At 39.4% G+C, this 20,000-nt stretch overlaps 1 protein-coding gene and 1 pseudogene across 1 annotated transcript in view; one reads left to right on the top strand and one right to left on the bottom strand.

Annotated features, from left to right (window-relative positions):
- The window catches only part of LOC140930777 (furin-like), a 121,111-nt gene that overhangs the window by 17,926 nt on the left and 83,185 nt on the right, over positions 1-20,000 (bottom strand). Inside the window, exons 8-11 of the mRNA XM_073380495.1 lie at positions 11,864-12,079; positions 3,860-3,960; positions 2,288-2,397; positions 1,739-1,856 (exon numbers count right to left, since the gene is read on the bottom strand). Coding sequence (XP_073236596.1) covers positions 1,739-1,856; positions 2,288-2,397; positions 3,860-3,960; positions 11,864-12,079 — 545 coding nt within the window. The remainder of the gene's footprint in view (positions 1-1,738; positions 1,857-2,287; positions 2,398-3,859; positions 3,961-11,863; positions 12,080-20,000) is intronic.
- The window catches only part of LOC140930779 (uncharacterized), a 3,723-nt pseudogene continuing 2,828 nt past the window's right edge, over positions 19,106-20,000 (top strand).

Raw genomic sequence — 20,000 nt, 5'->3', positions numbered from 1 at the left:
AACCAGGAATGTGTTTCAAATAACAAGCACCATGAAAAACAAGGCTGAATTTATTGGAAGGCCAACAGTACTGGTGTGTTCTATATCGGTGTTTATTTACACGCCAGGTTTCGCAGACTTGGTTAAAACGACTGAGCCCAAAGTAGATAGTAGTCAACTCCAACAAATCGCATTTAGAGGCGTTTAGCAGAGAAAAATCCAAGAGCTGCTTTCGGACGGTTTCGTTTGTTGACTAAAACTGTAATGTTAAAGTTAAAGACGAGAAATAAGATTCATTGAAGATTCAAGATCATGATTTGTTTACGTGTCAGATATCAAGTTACTCACGTGGCGCACGATTAAGGTATAAAAATACTCTCTTTTTCCTAATTTAATAAGCTTAATGTTTTGTCTCGGTAATTAAGAAGAATCAGAATCAGTAGTTCATTTTTAAGGCTAAACGATGTTGTCATGGCTGGTTATGAAAGCGAGTTTATGAATTTGTCCAGGGAAGATACGCTTATTTTCAACAAGATACTTATGTTTTCATATTCCTGGTAACTGTTGCAGCAGACTTTTGTTCTCGCATTAGTAGTTCCTTAGTGTAGCTTGAAAGAATATCAGTTGTAGAAATTGGCAAGTTGTGGATGTACTGCAAGACAATATATGTGTACGGTTTAAGTCTGATAATTTTTGTGTATTCCTTTTAACGCTTACTTAATACTTTCTAGTGGATAAATGGAAGCCAATGATTGTAACTAAGTGCATCTATGTTCAGAAGGATGTATGTTAATACATGCAACAGAAATTTAGGAAAATAGGAATATTAAAGTGCAGGTTCTCTACAAGTGAAACTCGCAATTGATTGGACGTGGTAAATTCATAAACTTGACAATTTGATTCCGATCCGTTGTGCTCGGCCTCTCTTACTCTCTTCTATTAGTCTCCCTCCCTCCCCAAATTAACTACCGGTCAAATTAATACACCTTCGCTCAAACCCACTCGATTATGACTGCATGAAACCCAGTCTGGTCCTGCTTTTGCTGAGGTTTTAAGAGGTTACCCGCTAGACTTCAGTTTCAACAGAAAATAATAACTTTCGAATTCCCAGAGGAAAAAAATGCTGGTAGCGAATCCTGAGAGCACTCGACAGCGAACGAAAGCTTAAACTGCAGTCCTTTTCATAACCTCCGGCATCCCCATTTGTTACTGCTTTTCTAGCAACAAATCTGCGTAAATCTGCGTGTATTACTTTTTGTTTTATTTATGTTTAGAACTGGTAAGGAAAAAACGAACACGCAAGAGCATTTGTATTTCACAAAGGGTAACAAAAAACTGCCTCGAAGTTTATTAGTGTGGCTCCAAATCGGTTGAAAGGTAAAGCGTCATGCCTAAATAAAGTATTCAACATCAAACTGCTTGATATCCTCAGCAAAGAAGTATTCAATTTCAAACATGAAGTTATATAAATAACAATAAGAAGAAACTAAATTTATATAGCGCTATTTCCAGTAGCTTAATAGCCCTTAACAGAATTCATAAAAACAAAAGTAATCAATTAAAGATTTACATCGAATGGTAATAACACGAATTTCCAACTATTTACATTACATGTACTTAGCTAAAGTTTTTGATAAAAATCTAACTAGAGTAGACGCGTTAAAACTAAAATTCCTAAAAATAAACCAGTTTTTATCATAACGCTCTAACTGCTAACCGTTTTACCTTAAAGTATCAACGCACATTGACACACACCAACCTGTTTATCTGTGTATTCGATATGGTGCACATGAGTTGTGGTGGCACCGTTGCCCAGCTCCTGGCATAGGAAACTAGTCTGTAGGCATCCATGAGGCCAAATCCAACGTAATTACTGACTGCAAATAACAGTAAGTTGAAATTTCAACAGAGCCGTAATTTGAGAGGAGGGAAAAACAGGAGGACCGGGAAAAAACCCTCTTGAAGCAAAAGCGACATCCAGCAACAAACTCAACCCAGATATGGAGTCGCTTCCAGGATTCCATCCCTGAGCAGATTGGTGGGAGACGACTGCTCTTACCACTAAGCCATCCTTGCACCAATCTTGCACTAACGAGTGCAAAAATCGTCTATAAGTGTGACAAGTGCCGAAGCATACACTGTTGTATTTGTTATTAAGATAAGCATCACGTAATATGTCAATGTAAACATTTAAGTAGGCTTTATAAGTTACTTCGGTGTGCCTATTTCCGTCATGTAGCTGTTTCCTACGGGTGCTTCAATAAGGTTTCACTGTACACGTTTCTAAGTAGAAAACCATAAATTCTACCTGTAAGATTAGCACCATTCGTGATCCAGTCCATTGCTTTGAGTATTTTGCTATCCGCTCTTGAACTCCTTATGATGATATGCTGCACGTCTCTCCAGCTCAAGGTCTTGCTGGTTCAAATAAAAATAAAGAAAACTGCTGAACTTGCGTGAAGTTTAAGCGACCTCTTTCTGTTTTTTTTGCTTTGTCTGCCTTTTCTTTTTGAAAAAAAAAAAAAACGTTCTGTTTTATTTCAGTCAATTTGAATTAATAGCCCCCTCTACTGAAGATGGTGAAAGTTGCAGTGCATCATGAGAGAAGGACACGATTGCCACCAAACTAGCAGATATAATACTAGGAGAAATCTGTCGGGGGATTTCGGAGTTATTTACATTTTTTTGTAAAAACGAGGTTTTCAATAGATATACTTTACCTAAATACTTTACTATACTTATATTTACCATACTTTACCTAAAGTAAGAACAAATTGTGGAATATTTAACTTAAGATTTATGGGCCCCAAAGTATGGAACTCAATTAGTGAAAATTTGAAAACCTTCTCTATTTCAAACTTCAAGGAATCAGTAAAAAGCGATCTTGTCAAAGATTATTAGTTACTTATATCCTTATTAGCAGTTGTGCTGTTTCCCAAATTACCTGTAAATTAGTCTTTTGTTAAATTCTGTCACCTTTTCAAGTTCTTCTTATATTTATGTTTTGTATTCGTTTATAAATTTAACTATTTCAGACTTCCTTCATAGCGTAGAAATAGCGTTTTTCCTCTTCTCCTTTTTTTTCTTTTTCTTTTTGTGTGTGCATTTTTGCTTCAGTTTTCTTGCTGACCTGTTATTTAATTTTATTTAATGCTGATGTCAACTGGCTGCCTGGCTCCGCTAGCCTCAAATTTTTACTTTCAATATTTTCATTGTTGTAATTTATTTTTGAGCAAGAGTGAGTACAATAAAGATTGTTGTTGTTGTTATTGTTGTTGTTGTCAATAGAGACCGATATTATAAACACTTTTGTACCTCAAGAAAATCAATAACATTTTCTTAAAGTTCAATCATTCTTCAGATTCCAAAAATCGTAGGAATCTTTCCTGCCAAAAAACGCGATTAAAAAACATGACCAACAGGCATATAAATAGGTTCGGGCCACCTTATCAAGTTTACGACAACTACCCCAGCCAATACCTATGCCTCTTATGCCTCTATTCAAAGATCTTTCTCATCTCACCTTCTTGTGAGGTACTCTTAAGGGACGTGTCGCCCGTCCTCAGACTTCCTGAATTAGTGAGTTTTGAAACCAAAAGTACAGGTTTCTAAGACCAACTTCTTGAGAAAAAGGTCTGCTTCTAGTTCAACGTTTCCTTCACTTTACGAGGGATTGACGAGGACCTTACCTACTGCTCTCGGATGTGCCAATCTCGCTTTCTTATATGGCCTTTAAATCACTCTCCCTGTGACTGTAACTTACTCAATCGCGTAATACAAGTTGAACTCACCCACACAAACTAAAAAAAGCAATCCACTATTATCCAAAATGGAATGCTAAATAACATGTTACTTCATCGTTTATTGTATATGAACCTACTTTGATTCAAGAGCCAAAGCAATGAGTCCAGATGCCATGGCAGTAGCAGCAGAGCTGGCAGAGAAACTGTCTGTACATTCTCCATAATGGCTTGCTGTAATCTGTGGTCAGAATCGCAAATTAACAAGGTGACGAAATTAATTTTTACTTAGGGTCATACCAAGATTTTAAGAACGAATATTACAAAGGCTTGAGCAAAATTGAAAATGGTCAATAAAAACCTTTCTTCATACTGGGCATCAGGAGGCTGCTGGCAAATTCAGGCCAAAAATTGAACTTTTGGGAACAATTTTTTCCTTGAAAATTGGAGTTTTGTTAAGTAAATATTTCACAGAGCAGACAAACTTTCAAATATCTTTTAACACCGTAGAAATTTATCTACACCTTTCCCCCAACAAAAATCTTATTAGTTTTTCTTCCCCCTCCCCCACCCCCCAAATCGACAGTCCCAGTAATGTGTGTGTGTTGTGTGTTTTTGCGAATGACGCGGGCATTCGATGCGTTTTAGCATGCCAAGCAAACTAAGGAAACTCATTACCTCTTCATTTTTTCCCGCCAAGATTCTTGCCAAAGCAATTAGGAAAAATGGTGACATTAGCGATCTATTTGTCAAAGATACTGAGTTTAAGATAAGTAAATACGCTGACGACACAACCCTCATCGTTAATGGCTCAGAAAAATCACTTCTTGAAGCCCAGAAAACTTTGGAATGCTCAGTGCAAAGCCTCAGGCCTCAGGCACAACAATAAAAAAACTGAAGCTTTTTGGATTGGATCTTTTGTTGGAAAACTTGGGTCGCTTTCCATTCAACGAAAACTTTCGAAAATTTGGAAACAGCGGCAAATGGTACAGAAATTTCCCGGAAAAGTTTCCAGAAATTCCAGAAACTGTTGAATTTCCGAAATGCGAACCATTCAACCGAAAATTCTGGAAATTCGGGGAGCAAAGATGAATGAAAAGGAATCTTCCGGGAAAAAAATTTCAAAAATTTGGGAATACCCCCAGAGGTTGTCCTCTTTATTCGAAATTTTGGAAAATGCTGTTCCATTCGCTACTATATATACCGGACGCGAGACCTAGTCGCCCTATTCTGGTTGTAAAAAAAATCACTTATATTCAAGCCCTGAGGCTGAATACAGTTAAACCTATAGGCCCACTGGCCTTCTTTATCCCGGAGAGCTGATTCTTCCCCGGACACTCTGTCAATTAACTGTATACTGATATCCTCAAGACCATGGTGTCCCGGGCCAGAAAAATGTCTACATAAAAGATCATCCTTGTTTCTACCCTCAAAAGAAAGCCCTGAATGCGCTCTAAAACGGGCCTTAGGATTGTGAAACTAAGCCCAAATTTTGTTGTTGCTGACCCAACGTACTGCACATGACAAACCTTACAGGACAACAAGTAGACAACATTACTACTATTACAGTCCAGTTCGTAGTTAATTGTATAGCTCTTTCCAGTTCTGTAATTAATATAATTAATATATATAGTAGCAAATGGACAGATTTTCCATTGTAATTGAAACTTTTCAAGTGCGAAGAGAAAGTAAATTACCTTCATGATTTCTGTGCTCGGCCGTCAATCTGAATTCCGCGTATAAACAGCTAAGCTTATTTTAGTTTTTGATAAAAATGTAGTCATAACTTTAAATGGTTCGAGTATATTAAAAGCGTAAATCTGAGCAGAAATTAGACACAACTTACAGATTTCGCTTGCCTCTCACTTAACGCAGGTGAATTGAAAACTTTTTTACGAAAAAACGAGATTCTAGAATTACCGAGATGGCAAAATACGAGCAAAATGTTCTCCGTAGTCGCGACTACGCGAAAGAGCTCGACAACTCACCGTACCCGCTGGACTACGTGGGAAAAATGAACAGTCGCGTGGTTCTGATCATGCGCAGTAGCATGCTTATCCGTACTCGTAGTCCGTAGTCGCCGTATCTTAAAGTCCGTACTAATTGTGAGTCGTTACGAAACGCTGGAAATTGGCAGTGTCAACAGATACCAAACACATGTTGTGTTTTGCCTCGTCGTCGCTTTGGTCATACGTACTACTTTAAGGTATTTCCATTGATCTTGCATTGGTAAAGTTAGGGATGAAATTACAACAGGAATGGACTTGGAAGTCGTCTCTTTTATCTTAGCTGTCAAAAACCATCGTTGCAAACTAGAAAATAACGAATGATCCAGTACTGATTGGTTGAATAACAAAAACACCATACCATTTAAAGCTTCTCGACTGTTTTCTTTGTAATTATTTCAGGATTCCCAACGAAAGGATCGTACGCTAAATCAAACAACAGCTTCGCATCTGCGGTTTGAAAGCTGCGCTAACAAAATTTATTTATGTTGCTCGTCCAATTATATCAGGCAATGATCGTGCGTCCAGCTGTCTTTTCGGGGAGGAGCATGAGCTCCTTTTTCCAAACAGCAGGTAACAGCAGCCTATTTATATGTTACTTCTGCAATAAATAGGACCCAAACCAGCCGCAGGGAATTTAATTTGGAACTCAAGTAGTGTCAGCGGTCCCTGTAATCCGGGAATGATGTTTTCGCTTTAGCCGGCAATATTGCGACCCAGCTTTTGAAGTCCACGACTAAGTGACGCAGCAAGATCTGAAGACTATGGCTTTCACTTCTACGGCCACTAGTTTTACAGCCCTTAGGACCGCATCTAGCAGTCTATTGCCTATAACGAGTTTTTCTTTCTTGTCACAAGCAAGTTCACGAACAATGTACATTGTCAGGGGATACTCTACATATTTTGTCGTAAGGCAGGGATCCTCCACCACACTAGCTCCCCTGTACCTACCTTTGTGTACATTAAAAAATGATACCGAGCAACTCTCCCGGATTACTACTTCTGCAAAGCGGCCAATCTCTGTCGTGTCCTGGCCATCTGGCTGAGGCACATACTGTCCACCACTAGGTTTTTGGACAACTTCGTCAGGCACAGTTTAGTGCAGTCCGATCGCGGCAGCTTTTCGCCAGAAGGCCCACTGAATATTTGGCAGGCCTATCCGATCGTCTTCATCATAATCAACTACCTAACTTTTGTCTAAGTTCATGGATCTATATGAGCTAACTGGGTAACTGTGGTTGATGACACTCTTTCCTGTTCACTTCCCTACTCATTCCTGATAGTGATCTCTACGAGAATCTGCTTTACGCTGAGTTCGCACACATCAGGACTACCAATGGTTCTACTACCAAAAAAAAATCAGTTACTGTGCCCAGTAGGCTAAATGCTCCAATTGTCCTTTGACAGTTGAACAATTTGACCCTGCCAGCCCGCGTCGGTTTGAAATTGTCGACTTGACGGTTGGAGTCCGTTGCGGGTCTGCTCTCGACTCGCCTAACCTCAGCCGTGTATTGCCCACTTCGTTGGCGATTTAGGACCTTCGAAATGGGAATTTTGGCGATGTGAATGATGGAAAATGTGCGTTATTTATCAGGACATCTGTTTCTGGCAGAATTGTCTCCATGTCGCAAATGTCACGGAATTTATCGCCGCCGAGAGTGGAGCCGGTCAAGAGAGGTTTGCCAACCTTCTCTTCTCTTCTCTCTACTGTCATCTGGGTGAAAAACTGTCGCTCCCAAAAAGGCCTTAAACAGTGCCTAGGAGGTCTGAAATGCAGTCAGAATACAAAGAAAAACAAGAAGACGCTAAAAGTAAGCTTCAAAGCGACATTCAATGTACATTTTGCTAATTTAGTGAGCAAAGAATATTTCTCCATACAACGTCTTATAATTTTCTTGCTGTATGAATAATTAATTAGCTAAGTAGGATAATGTTGTTCAGGGCTCTCATAGTGAGCTTGGGCTACCTGTGCTGACATCGAGTTGATAGCCTTATGTGTGCACCCAAAAAACAGCAATCATCTTCGATCACATACAAGAGCCATAATGGCTCTTGATCACAGTAGATTAGGCCTGGAAAACAAATCGGGCCAAATTCTTTGTGTTCGACAAGTTTACTTTACAAAATCTTGCCAACAAATCGGGGGGTGTGTAAACCAACCTTTTACACTTTTTATACATCACATCTGAGGCGAAACAGTACTATTTATCATACAGACCTTGCAGAATGCAATATTTCACAATTTTTCAAGACAAATTGCACTCAGTCGATATTCAGGACAATCAATCGTGGGTTTTCAGCGAAACCATTCAAAAAGTTTTCAAAATCACCTATACGGCCATAAAGTTGTCCCTTTCGACAGGCACCAAATTTGCAGTGCGAGTTGTGGTCGAGTTAGACTTGCCTACAAGTCGAGCTGAAATTTGTTCACGAGCGCGAAGCCCGAGTGGTAAATTTTTTATGTTTTCTGCGGCAAAAGCGAGCGAAAGAGCGAGAGCTCAACTTGTTTCCCCTGCGAAAAATCGCACCAAGTGACGTCATTTTGCCGCGAACTATTTGCGTCCCTGTCGCGTGTGTTGTCGCGAGCCTGTACTGTCGCGAGCTGTCAAAGTATGTCAAAACAAACAAATAACGAAAAAAATTCCGATAAGAGAAAGTAAATAAAATAAATAAAAGAATGTTCAATACAAAAAACGGGCAATGAACAAAAGTGTCGTCCTGTGATATTTGTGAGTTCAATCTCCAGACGTTTCGGGCTCGTTGCAAGGTTTGCATACGCCATGAAAGAAAACATTAAAAAATAAAAACTTTCAAGTACGCGCGCTCAAAACAAAACAAGTCGGTAATGTTTTTTCGCTCCATGGCTACCAGGAAAATCTGACCTTGGTAAAGTAGTCAAATGGAGGAGGATAAAACGCCCTTTAAAGCTTTGTATTTGAATACAGGCAATAAAACGAAATCGAAATACAGCCAGTACAAAATACACAGTTCAATTGAATTTGGATCAAAACAGTTCAAGTCACGTTCCATGGGCGTGATTGGGTTTGATTGACGGCGCATCAGTAAAACCATTCATGATTGGATAAAACCTACAGGAGGAAAATTCCTCTTGTAAATTTGGCGCGCTACAGGTGATAAAAGTCCTTTGTGCTGGGGTCAACTACCGAAACCGGAAATCAGAAGCGAAGGACTCTGGGAAAGTCTATGGTCGAGTGTTTGAATGAACATTAATAGAGTTACGCTTCAACATAAATAATTTATTACGTTTATTTTTTTTTTGGTTAATGGTTTTTTAACGATGTGTAATCTTAAAAAGCGTTTGATACGTGCGGCATTTTGAGTGCTCCTGCAAGCGATGTTCAAGAACGACTGAAAACAAACGGCACAGCGATTAAAATTGCAAGAGAGACTACTAACAATCAATAAAAGAAATATAATTCGGTGAAACATTTACAGAGACAACAATTTTCATTCACGAAGAGAGGTATTTAAGTGTCTCTAAAAATTTCTAAGTCTTTAAGCTTAAAGCTTAAGTTTATGTTTTAAGCCGCCCTGCCGGTGTTTGCTTTTTTTAAAAGATCAACTCAACGCAAGACAATCGCTCAAAGTTTTCCTTCTACAGCCAAATTTATAGCTAAATATTCTTCGAAACGTTTTCTTTCTATCTGCGGCGAGAAAATATATCTAAAGGCTTTTTAAAGTTCTTTAAGCTTAGATCAAGCCTGATACTCGGTCAGATCATTGTCTCAAATAAACTTGCCGCATAAACTGTGCTCGACTTCACCAAATTAGATATAAAAAAAAAACATCAAATACAATAATTACTCAGGCTTACCATTCGAGATGCAGCTCCTGAAAGCTATCAAGTAAGGGCAGAATCGCTTGAGCCTTTTAAACCCTCTTACGCATCAAGCAAGGTGAACACAAAAACGATGCCATCCGAAATCGGATTTCCGACTTTGATAAGCGACGCATTTCTCAACCCAAAACCCAATAAACAAACCAGCCATGAATAACAGAAGACTCTTGATAGCACCTGTTTTTCATTTTGGACACCCACTGGTAAAAAACAGTTAAAAACATTACAAGTTGACATAAAACTCTGTCAGCTTCAGCTGTCAAAGTAAACAAGTTTCAAGATGCTGCATAAATTTTCCGCATGAACTCACCTGTCAAATGTTGACCAATCAGACAATAAAAATTGGACATAGAGCGTGACCCACGCGTGAACATGGTAAGAAAAGGTCTTCCCCGCCTGTATTTTTAAATAAATGGCTGAATTTTTGCGTCCGAGGTCAGTTTGAAATCAAAATCTTAATAGTGCAGAGCCATAGTGACACAAACACAACATATTTCATATGAATTAAAAAAAAGAAAGAAACTTCAGCATGCGATCATTTGAAAACGTGTCAGCGGATATTACAAAAAAAATCGACAGCTGTCAATTGATCACAACATTGACGTGCAATCAGTTTTCTCCTGGGCTCCCAAACTAGCTGGAAAGTGTAAGAGTACACATTAGTTTCCCTGTGGTGCGGATGGATAGGTCGCTCGGGTGGTTGGTCGGTCGGTTAATACAGCAACTTACAACTTTTTTTATTTAAAAAAAAGACAAACTCGGCATCGAAAAGCCGGCGAGTCTGTCCGTTTTAGAATAGAGGAGAACTCTTTCATTTTTTTAGATAAGCTCACTTTTCAGTGAGAATATAACGCCGTAAACAAACAACTGAAAACAAACGCGAACGCAAAATTCAAGCGGTATTCAGGGCACAAGAAATTCTTGAATTCTACACACTGCAATATTCTTAAATGGCAAGTAATGAATGAGAAAATGAATAGCAATTCAATGCGGAACACGTACAAAAACAACACTTCAGTTTTAATTCAAGAAAGGGCCCGTCCGAAAAAATCTCACGATCTGTAGTCTCATGGTCGTTTTTTGAGCTGTAATGAATGAACAATGACAGATAAATAACTTACTTTCTTGAAAAATTTTATTCAAAATCCCATACGTTAATCCTAACAAGCAATTCGCTTAAGACAAGTTAAATCGTTGCGTTAACGCAAGTTAAATCGGTCGAGCACATGGTAAAAAAATCAATTTCAAAAGCACATTTTGTGGTTTTTCTTTCACGCCGACGTCAAAATGTAGAAAACGTCTATGAAACCTTTATAAACACAAAAATTCCTTTTTAAAAACGTACGTTTCTTTGATCATAGGGTACGGAATGTACCTCAAGAGTCTTCAGAAACCTTGCTACCTTGGTTGGTTCAGAACAAGCCAAGCGCTGCGATCCGCCGTGTAAAAAACAAGGTTGAATTCCTCGAAAGACAATTTCATGGAGAAAAGATTTCGTTTGTCCACAAAAAGGGAACTGAGCATTCTTTTGAACTTTCTCTTTCCATTTGTCTTTTATCGACGTATTTTCAATCTTGAAATGCAAACCTTTAGTCTTGAAAACCACCACATCATGGACGCGCGCCAGCCATTTTGCTGATGGATGACAATTACAAAGGTGTCAGATCCGTTTTTTCTTCCTTCAACGCCTAAATGGTTGACATGACCATTGGACGTTTGTGGTGGAGTGGGGTATGGGTGATTTTACTGATTTAGCTTGTATTAGAAGAATTTTTTCCCAAACCTCTCTGCAGTTAGAAATTTTTTCCACGACATATAACGGCGTAAAGTTTTTTTCTCAGCATTGTAAGTCATGAGCGATATTTTTTTCAGTGCAGGATATTTTTCTCCCAGGAATTTATTTCCATGCTTTTTTCCTCTCGAAATCAGTCCGCAGGACATTTTTTCGGAAATCACCCATAACCCCCTCAAAAGTCAAATGGCCGGCCCCTAAAATCCACCAAACATTTGGTCAGTTGACAGATTCTGATTTTTCAATCATTTCTAAAGGCTGTTGAAACAATAGGGCACAAAACTCTCTAAGGGAGAGAGGAGGAATTCGTTTCTACTTACCCCTACCCGGAAAGTCCGTACGGACGTACTGTGACGTCATAACCAAATTTTTCTCGGATGGATAGTTTACCAAATGTTATTACCCATGGCGCTCCGCTTCGCGCGCGCGGAGGCTCCGCCAACAACCTGAAATATTGGTCTGGTACTGCTGCATGAGGGTAACTTACCACTTTATCTACCCGAGTAAAGATTTCTTTACTGTAAGTTACTGCCATGATTCCTGGACAACGTTCCCCATAGCGTGGAACTGAACCGTCTTTATTGACACCAGTTATGCCAATAGTGTATATACTGTTTATAAGACCATTAAAGGAACAGCTGTCTTTTGAATATCCACCATTTCCCGCACCAAAAACAAATATTGAACCACGTCCTTTTCGACCCTGCAATAAACATAATTCAAGTCATGATCGCCACCTAATGAACTGAAAGCTACTAAGCAATAAATTTTGGTTTAACATGACGCCGTAAAGGCTGGCCCAAACTCAGTTCAATTCAATTTCAATTCAATTCAATTCAATTCTTTATTTCACACTATATAAGATATTTACACAAGTGTACGTAGGTAGGAAAATAAAGTAGCTGATAATAATTAAATCAAAGACATGAAGTTTATTTGTGTACAGTGTCGAAAGTAGCAAGAGCTTTCTTATTGGACACCGTCATGATCAGATAATCGGCAGCAGTAAAGAGAGGAAATAAAATCTCAGATAATATCAGTGATAGAATAAATAAGCAAGGTCAGATTTGGTTGGTTAGAAGATAGGACTTCCATTCTTTCTTAAATTTATGATATGGCAGACACTTGAGACCAGGCGGTACAGTCTCCCAGATTTTTGCAGCAGAGAATTTAAAGGACGTCTTGCCTAAGTTAGTGGATACTCTTGGCCTAAAATTATTCAGATTACTGACAAATCTTGTATTATGATTGTGTATACGCGATGCTGGAGTCAGGACATCAAGGGAAATATCTGTAATGCTATCAGTTTCATTTCTCATTCTATGTATAAGGCAACATATTTTTAATTTATATATATGATCTAATTTAAGGATTGTTAGGAGTTTGAAATAGGGAGCAGCACTCTCTCTAGGATGTACGCCTTTGATAGGTCGAGAAATAAACCACGTTATTTGACCTTTATCAGTAGCTACACTAGCTTCAGATTGTCAGGGCAGGCGTTTTGTTCTTGAAAGACCTGAAAACGTTCTGGATCCCACAAGTCGCGCGAAAAGCTTCGGTAAACTTTCTGTTAAGATCTTCTGGAGATAATATAACTGGAAAAGTCACTGCTGCATCTTTATTGGTTAAAAAAAGGACAGAACGTATCCTCGGAAATAACAGAATATTTACAGAATTCAGGCAGAACTTTGTTGAACGCATGACACTAAAAAAAAATGGATTTATTTCAGCTTCTGTAGAGACAAACGATTAAGTCAACCTTAGCATGCGACTGACCGAACACAAACGAGCGACGAGAAATGGTGACGTCAACAATCACATTTGCGAACACCATTTACAGACAAAACATCAAATCGACTGGGACTCTGCGACATGTATTACGTATTCTACAGACCACTATCAACGACTTACTTTAGAAAGCTGGTTTACTAAATTAGAACAAACGCCACTGAATCGTAGTCAACAGTTACCAGCACCGTACAGACGGCTTATTGACGAGATCAAGCAAAACTAACTACAAGAGAACGACTGGAGGACTGACAATTTGACTGACAATAAACGACTGTTTAGATGTGACAACAGACGGATCGAAACGCACCAATTACAAGTCTTCATAGCCAATATTATCACGGCTTAACAGACAGACGACCAATAACATCACGACGTAATTGACCAATCAGATCAATAACCAGAGTATACCATCAACTGACGTGATACAACTCACTTTGACTCTGAAGATGAGTACCGCACAGGTTGTCGAAACGTGAGTCACTGTCAACAACAACAGTCCTATTCAGGCCTACGTTCACCCAGACGATCAAATTCAACCTACTTCTGAAATGACTCCTGGATAAGTGTTTATTAGTCAAGTGTTGAATCTTTCTTTGACTATTCTTTATGATATCAGCTTCTGACTCGCTGACAAACTTAAAAAGTTACAAAATCGTGCTGCACGAGTAATCACAGGTGCTGACCACTTAACGCCAAAACTCAACTATCAAGAGCAAACCGTCCAAAATCAACCAAAATTGCATATTCGCGGCAATACTCAAAAACTCAAATTCGCTTTTCTCTTGTGTATAGGAAGACGCTGGTAAGAATAGTAACGCCATAGAGTGTTTTTCCTAGAAAAATCTCTTACAAATTTTTTTTCGTTTTGTGAAAAACGAAGAAAACCACTTTACGCGCTGGCGCCGATTTTGCAAGCCCAAAACAAAGTAGAATCAGGGATGAGTTTGCAAAATCGTGCCAAAATAACGGATTTCTTTTGAATCTATCGTACGCCTTATCATCTTCATCTTTCCCGGGTAAATTATGAACCAATTCAATGACCAATTCCCAGTTGGCTACCTAGCGTAATTAGGGACCTTACGATCCGACAACGGCGACGTCGATGAAAACGTCGCTGAAAAATAGACTTCACATCCTTTCAAAGTATTTCGCGATTCAACCAGGTCGCCCAGTTACTTAAAAGAAGGGAATTTATGTTGGAACTGAAGAGAGGGGAACGCGCCCGAGTTCAAACAGAGATGGTAAAATTTATCGCCTTGCCGTTCCCGTTCTCAGGTAAACTTAAATTTGGTCATTTCACGTCATAGTTGTGCAGGGAAGGCAAAGAAATGTACAAAAAAGCGTGATGCGTGTGCAGAGTTGTTGTTTTACTCATTAAACCTATTGCTTTTTTTGACGTTCACGTTGCCGTCGCCGTCGTAGTTTTGTAAGGTCCCTATTGGCTAGAGCGCCGCATCGGTATCCCAAGATTGAAATCCCGGCAAGGTTGAGTTTTTTTCAGGCTTTCTTTCTGCAACTGCATAAGTTGCGATTTTAAATCAGATGATCTTCTCTACATTTTCAAAGCCACCATCTGGACAATTAAATGGAAAATTTAGATCCCCTCTAGCCCTCCCAAAAAACCAAGGACGGAATAAATAAATCTGTGGGACGTTAACGAACCCACACACTCTTCGTAAAGAGTAGGGCATGTAGTGCCCGGTGTAGTGGTCTATCTCACTTTCACACTCATGTATGGGGGCATCATTACTCATTCCTTCATTACTTGTAACCTGCACCTTAAGCAGTCTGGCAAAGTCCCCCAACCAGGGCCTGAGGGGAGTAGATAATAAGATATTTACAAACTTACTTACTTACTATGCAGGGCAATTATGTTATTACTTCTAGCAAACCCACGGCAGTTAGTACACTGGGAGCGATTCCTAAACATAATTCTGCTGAAAAGTGCCTTATTACTGGGCTCCCTGTCCCACAGCCCAGTTATGAAATGAGCTCGGTTTTTCCTTCTGGCACAAATCGGACTCTTGCGTGTTCAGCGCGTGCACAAGATATATATAACAGTATGCGTAGAACAGGTCAGCGGACTTCAGAAGGGTACATTCCGAGGAGCTCGAAGCGACTTAAAGCTATTAGCAATCTATCTTCAGTGGAAGCATACGAATGCAAACTACGAATGTAAACGCTGTTCATGGTAAGTTCACGGTAAAAGATGGCAAGAGTACATTTTGGAAGTGGAATATTTCATGAACTATACTATGCGAGAGACCCATTTACAAGCGAACTCTTCCGAGTGAATCTTTTATCACGAAACCTTGTACAGTAAGTGAGCCACCTACTGAGTTTGAGGCGCTAAAAAAATCACCCGAATTAACTGTTAAACTCAAACTGTTCGATACGTAAACATTACGAGCAACTGGATCACTGAAATTCAACAGTGTTTTTGATCAACACAACAGTCTTATGGAAGATTTCAGTACTTCAATAGCCAGCTTTTAGGTAACAATATCCTTGCTTTTACATTTAATTTTTGTCTTGATTTCATTGATTTTATCTTTCTATGTTTTTATCATCATTTATGCAATTTATGCAATTATTCTTTACAACGATTCCGAGGTAACAATAAAGGTGAAAGATGATATAAGATCTTGCTACGCAAAGTATGTTTTCTTACTAGGAAAGATAAACAACGTGATCGTGAGCCTAGTCCCTTTGGGCCTTTTTACTGACCGAAATGATACACTTTCCTACCCTTTCATATACTTCAGCTAGTGAAATCTCTACCCCTTTTAATACCTGAAGCATAAAAAAGGTACCCCTTCCGCACGGAGCCCGGCATAAAAAGCACCATCAGGAGCCCATTTCTGGCGCCATATATGACTTCCGGAATGAACACTCTTATCTTATGCACACGTTAGCCTGTGTACAGACGTCCCTACTATGATCGTTCAAAAAATTGACTGAGTTCATTTTCATCCGGTCGGTTCGCAGTGTACTATAAAATCAAACCTTATAAAAATACTACTAATAAAAAACTAGAAAAGAAACGTTTTCTTGGCTTAAAAACTCTGTCCAAGTCGAACCAATTTGGTTTAGTTTAGACAATTTAACCCTGTGCGACCGCTTTAACTACAGCTCAATGGTATTGCACGCGATTGCGTATTGCTGAAGCTTTTCTCCTTCGAACGGGACGATTTTTTTCTTCTTGTTTTCCTCAAACATAGAGAAAAGCTCTCAAAAAAAAGTTCAGATGAACTAGAGATACCGTGTGACACGAAATTTTCGCGGGTTCTAATTTCTACGATTTTTGCGATTTCGCAAAAAAAATTATTAAACGAAAACATTTTTCCCGCCAAAATTTACTACAGAGTATTAAATATACTCTGACTAAAATTTACTACACAAAAATACAGTACTAAGAAATCGTGTCTGTTCAATTACAACTCGCCTCTTCAATTCAAAAACAAAACGGTATACAATGAATTGGTTTTACATAGTGTACGCATACCGTAGTGCTGTTTGAAAATCTGTATTTCTATTACACGCTGATTGCACGCACTTAACAAGAACGAACATACTATCAATGCTGGGTACTGGGTACTTTTTGAAAATTAATTCCCAGCAAGAAAAACCAACGTGTCCTGATGTCGTGAATGCCGTACGGCCGTTCTACACGATATCACAGTTTTAAGCAAAAACAAGGTTTATTTTACAGCTTCAATCCTCACAGTACAATGGCTCGCTCAGACACTACACGAAATCGTGACTTTCTTGATTCTATAAGCTTTTAATATTTAATCCGATCTGTCCGTCAGTAAGTTCTCTGTTGCTGTTTATGTTGTTAATTTAATTGAATACTTCGAATGTTTAACCCGGCAATCAGTAAAATCTGTCAAAAGAGGGAAACTATTAATAACAAAGTTTAAAAGGAATAAAATCACGCCATCTCACAATCATACTACAATTTTGCTTCATAACACCTGGTCACAAAAATTAGTTTCCACGACACAGAAAAAAAGCCCAATCTGCAAAAATAAACTCCCGCAAAAATTTCGTGCCACACGGTACACTCGCCTAGGTTGTAATGCATCGACCATCAATTACAATTACAGTGTGTCATTTATTTAGTTTCAGTTCAAACAGTTTAATCAGGGGGAGACCCGCACTCTTCTTGAGGGTTTGCATGAAACGCTCCACGTCACCATTACCTTCAGCCCACCCAGGGGTGACCTTTCGGTGTCTGAACCCTTGTTCCCGAGCAAAGTTCGCAAACTTTGATCCATTAAACGGGGGCCCATTATCCGTTTTGATCTCTTCGGGGATTCCGTACGTGTTGAACACGCGCGTAAATATGGGAATGACGTAATCAGCAGAAGTACTTGATGTAAACTCAACGACTGGATACCAGGCATACTGGTCCCAAAAGACCAAAGCCATGTCTTTGTTTCTTAACGGCCCCGCGAAACTCTACACTGATTTTTTTCCCCCGACCCCTTCGCAAGTTCGTCATTGTAGAGGCTCTCTGGTGTGACAGGGCGTGGTAGATTGGCAAGCGAGGCATTTCCCTACATGCTTTTCGACCATTGTGTCCATACTAGGAAACAGCGCATGGACACGGAGTAACTGCTTTGTACAAACAATACCTTGTGGCCTTCGTGGGCAATCTTAACCGTGGCTTCCCTGAGCGTCTGAGGCACCACAATGCGTTCACCGCGGAAAGCGAGCCCATTAACTACAGCCAGTTCGTTAAAAAAGTACTTTCTCATGTCTGCGTCTTTATGATCTATACTCTTCTCTTCAACACACTTAATCAATTTCCAGAATTCTCTGTCATTTCCCGTTGACACGATTATTTCTTCCTTGCTTTATCCTTTATGCTCATTGCCAACGCGTAAACTTTAAATCTTTCCACGTATTTTCTGAAGCGCGAACCCACCGAAGTTGGATCCATGTCGGGGTTGAATGTTCCGTAATTCAGGTTTGTATCGAAATCAACTATTTTCCAAGAAATAGGGAACTCCTCGTCGCCAACATATAGTGGTGAATCGAGCTCAATAAACCGTTACATTATACGCCCTTAGTTCCGTTAATAGTCCCCCTACTAGTCAGTTCACCACTGTCTTATATGCAAATTAAGTCCCTTTTTGCTTCGAGTGTTAACACTCATTTCACGCTGGGTCAGCTGTCTCCAGTTTTCCGACATTCGCATGAAGACAGAAATGGCTTCTTGACCATGAGATTTTAGGGAGGAACTGGGTGCTACTCTTTTGGGGTATAAAAAAGCTCCCTTTGCATTCGGGGATAGAGCGGGAGCTGTGAATAGAAGATTTCACTTCAAAGAAGAAAACACAAGCTTTCTGTTGATACCAAATGTTTTGAGGTTTCACGGGAGAGACAAGATTTTCGTTTATACGGAAACTTCGATCTAATGGCGTCTGTTTGCAGCACTGAAAATAGGCTTGTTTTAGCTTCAGTACAATTCTTTGGATTTGTCAATACAGACCTCAAAAGACGGTTTATGGCTTCTTCAATCTCCCGGTAAGAATCGTATGTTTCTTGGAAATGTCTTAGAGTATTTGAAAATCGTCGATATTTAACACGCACTAGGTCTCGTATCCTCACGATATTGTAAACATGGGATTGGTTTGCAGCGGTTTACTTGTATCCTGAGTTTGTTGGCCAGAGCGCGCGACGACGGGAACATGCCTAGAATACACAAGCGCTTTGCTGTCGGTCATTTTATGAAAGTCAAGCATAACCTTGCCGTTCAGCTGGGGAAAGGGTAGCCTCCACTTCTGACAACTTTTTGATATTTGGGGCTAATTGTGAGGAATCTTCATTGGTGGTCAAAGAGTATGTTCAAGCAGCATGTAAACAAATAGTAGACTTGGAGGGAAAGGTGTTTAAAATAAATGATTTGCATGTAACATTAAGGTTTAAAGAGCTACCCAATGATATGAAGATGCTGGCTATGCTTGGCGGGGAGCTTTCTAATGCAGCAACCTACTTTTCTTCATTTGGTAATGAAAGCAAAAATGATTACACTGACTTGCAAGGAAGCTTTGGAAGTGATGCTTCATGTAAGTGGAGGCCATGGTCTTTTCAACAAAGGGTTAAGGTAGCTGAAAGTGTCGAAAAATTTAAGATTTCACTCCAGGGAAAACCAGGGTCTGCCAAAGCGAAAAGGTCAAAAGTGACTGAATTCATCGCTCATCAAAAAAGCAGGCAAGAGTTCACTCCTCTAGTTGGAAAACTCGTTGGAAACTGCATTGGAAAAATAATGCTTGGCAATACTTTTTTAAAGCCCTTTTGAAGGAATCCATTGGAAAATCAAACATACTGCCATCACAAAAGACATTTTCAGATGTACCAGAAGAAAGTTGCTTTGCAAATGTTGTAACTGCCCGTCAGTATGAGGTTAAGGCAAAACGTTTAGCCACAAAAGTAAAGAAATGGTTTGACGAAACCCAAGGAAAACAGGCGGACTTGCAGTACCGTTTTACGGGGAAGGAATCACGGTCTTTTTGCCACAATTTTATGAGGCTCATAAAGGTGTTAAGCAGGGAGGGAGACAGTAAGAAGCAAAGAAAGACGGTGTTGACTTTAGTTTATGTTGGGATCAGATTGAGGGACTGTTGTTCAACATTTAACAGATTTGAAGTCCAGGAAACAGATCTTTCTAAACTGAAATCCTTACCAGAAGAATACTACAGAGCCAATGCAATGTTCTTACCAACTGCAGTAAATCCAACTATTTGGACAATTGGGCATGTTTTGCCTCTGCATGCTAAGCAAGTTTTTGACATCTACAAGCAGGGCCTTTTGACAGTCACAAT

The sequence above is a fragment of the Porites lutea genome, chromosome 3 (assembly GCF_958299795.1).
Source record: "Porites lutea chromosome 3, jaPorLute2.1, whole genome shotgun sequence".
NCBI lineage: Eukaryota > Metazoa > Cnidaria > Anthozoa > Scleractinia > Poritidae > Porites > Porites lutea.
This window is presented reverse-complemented; position numbering and strand designations above follow the sequence as displayed.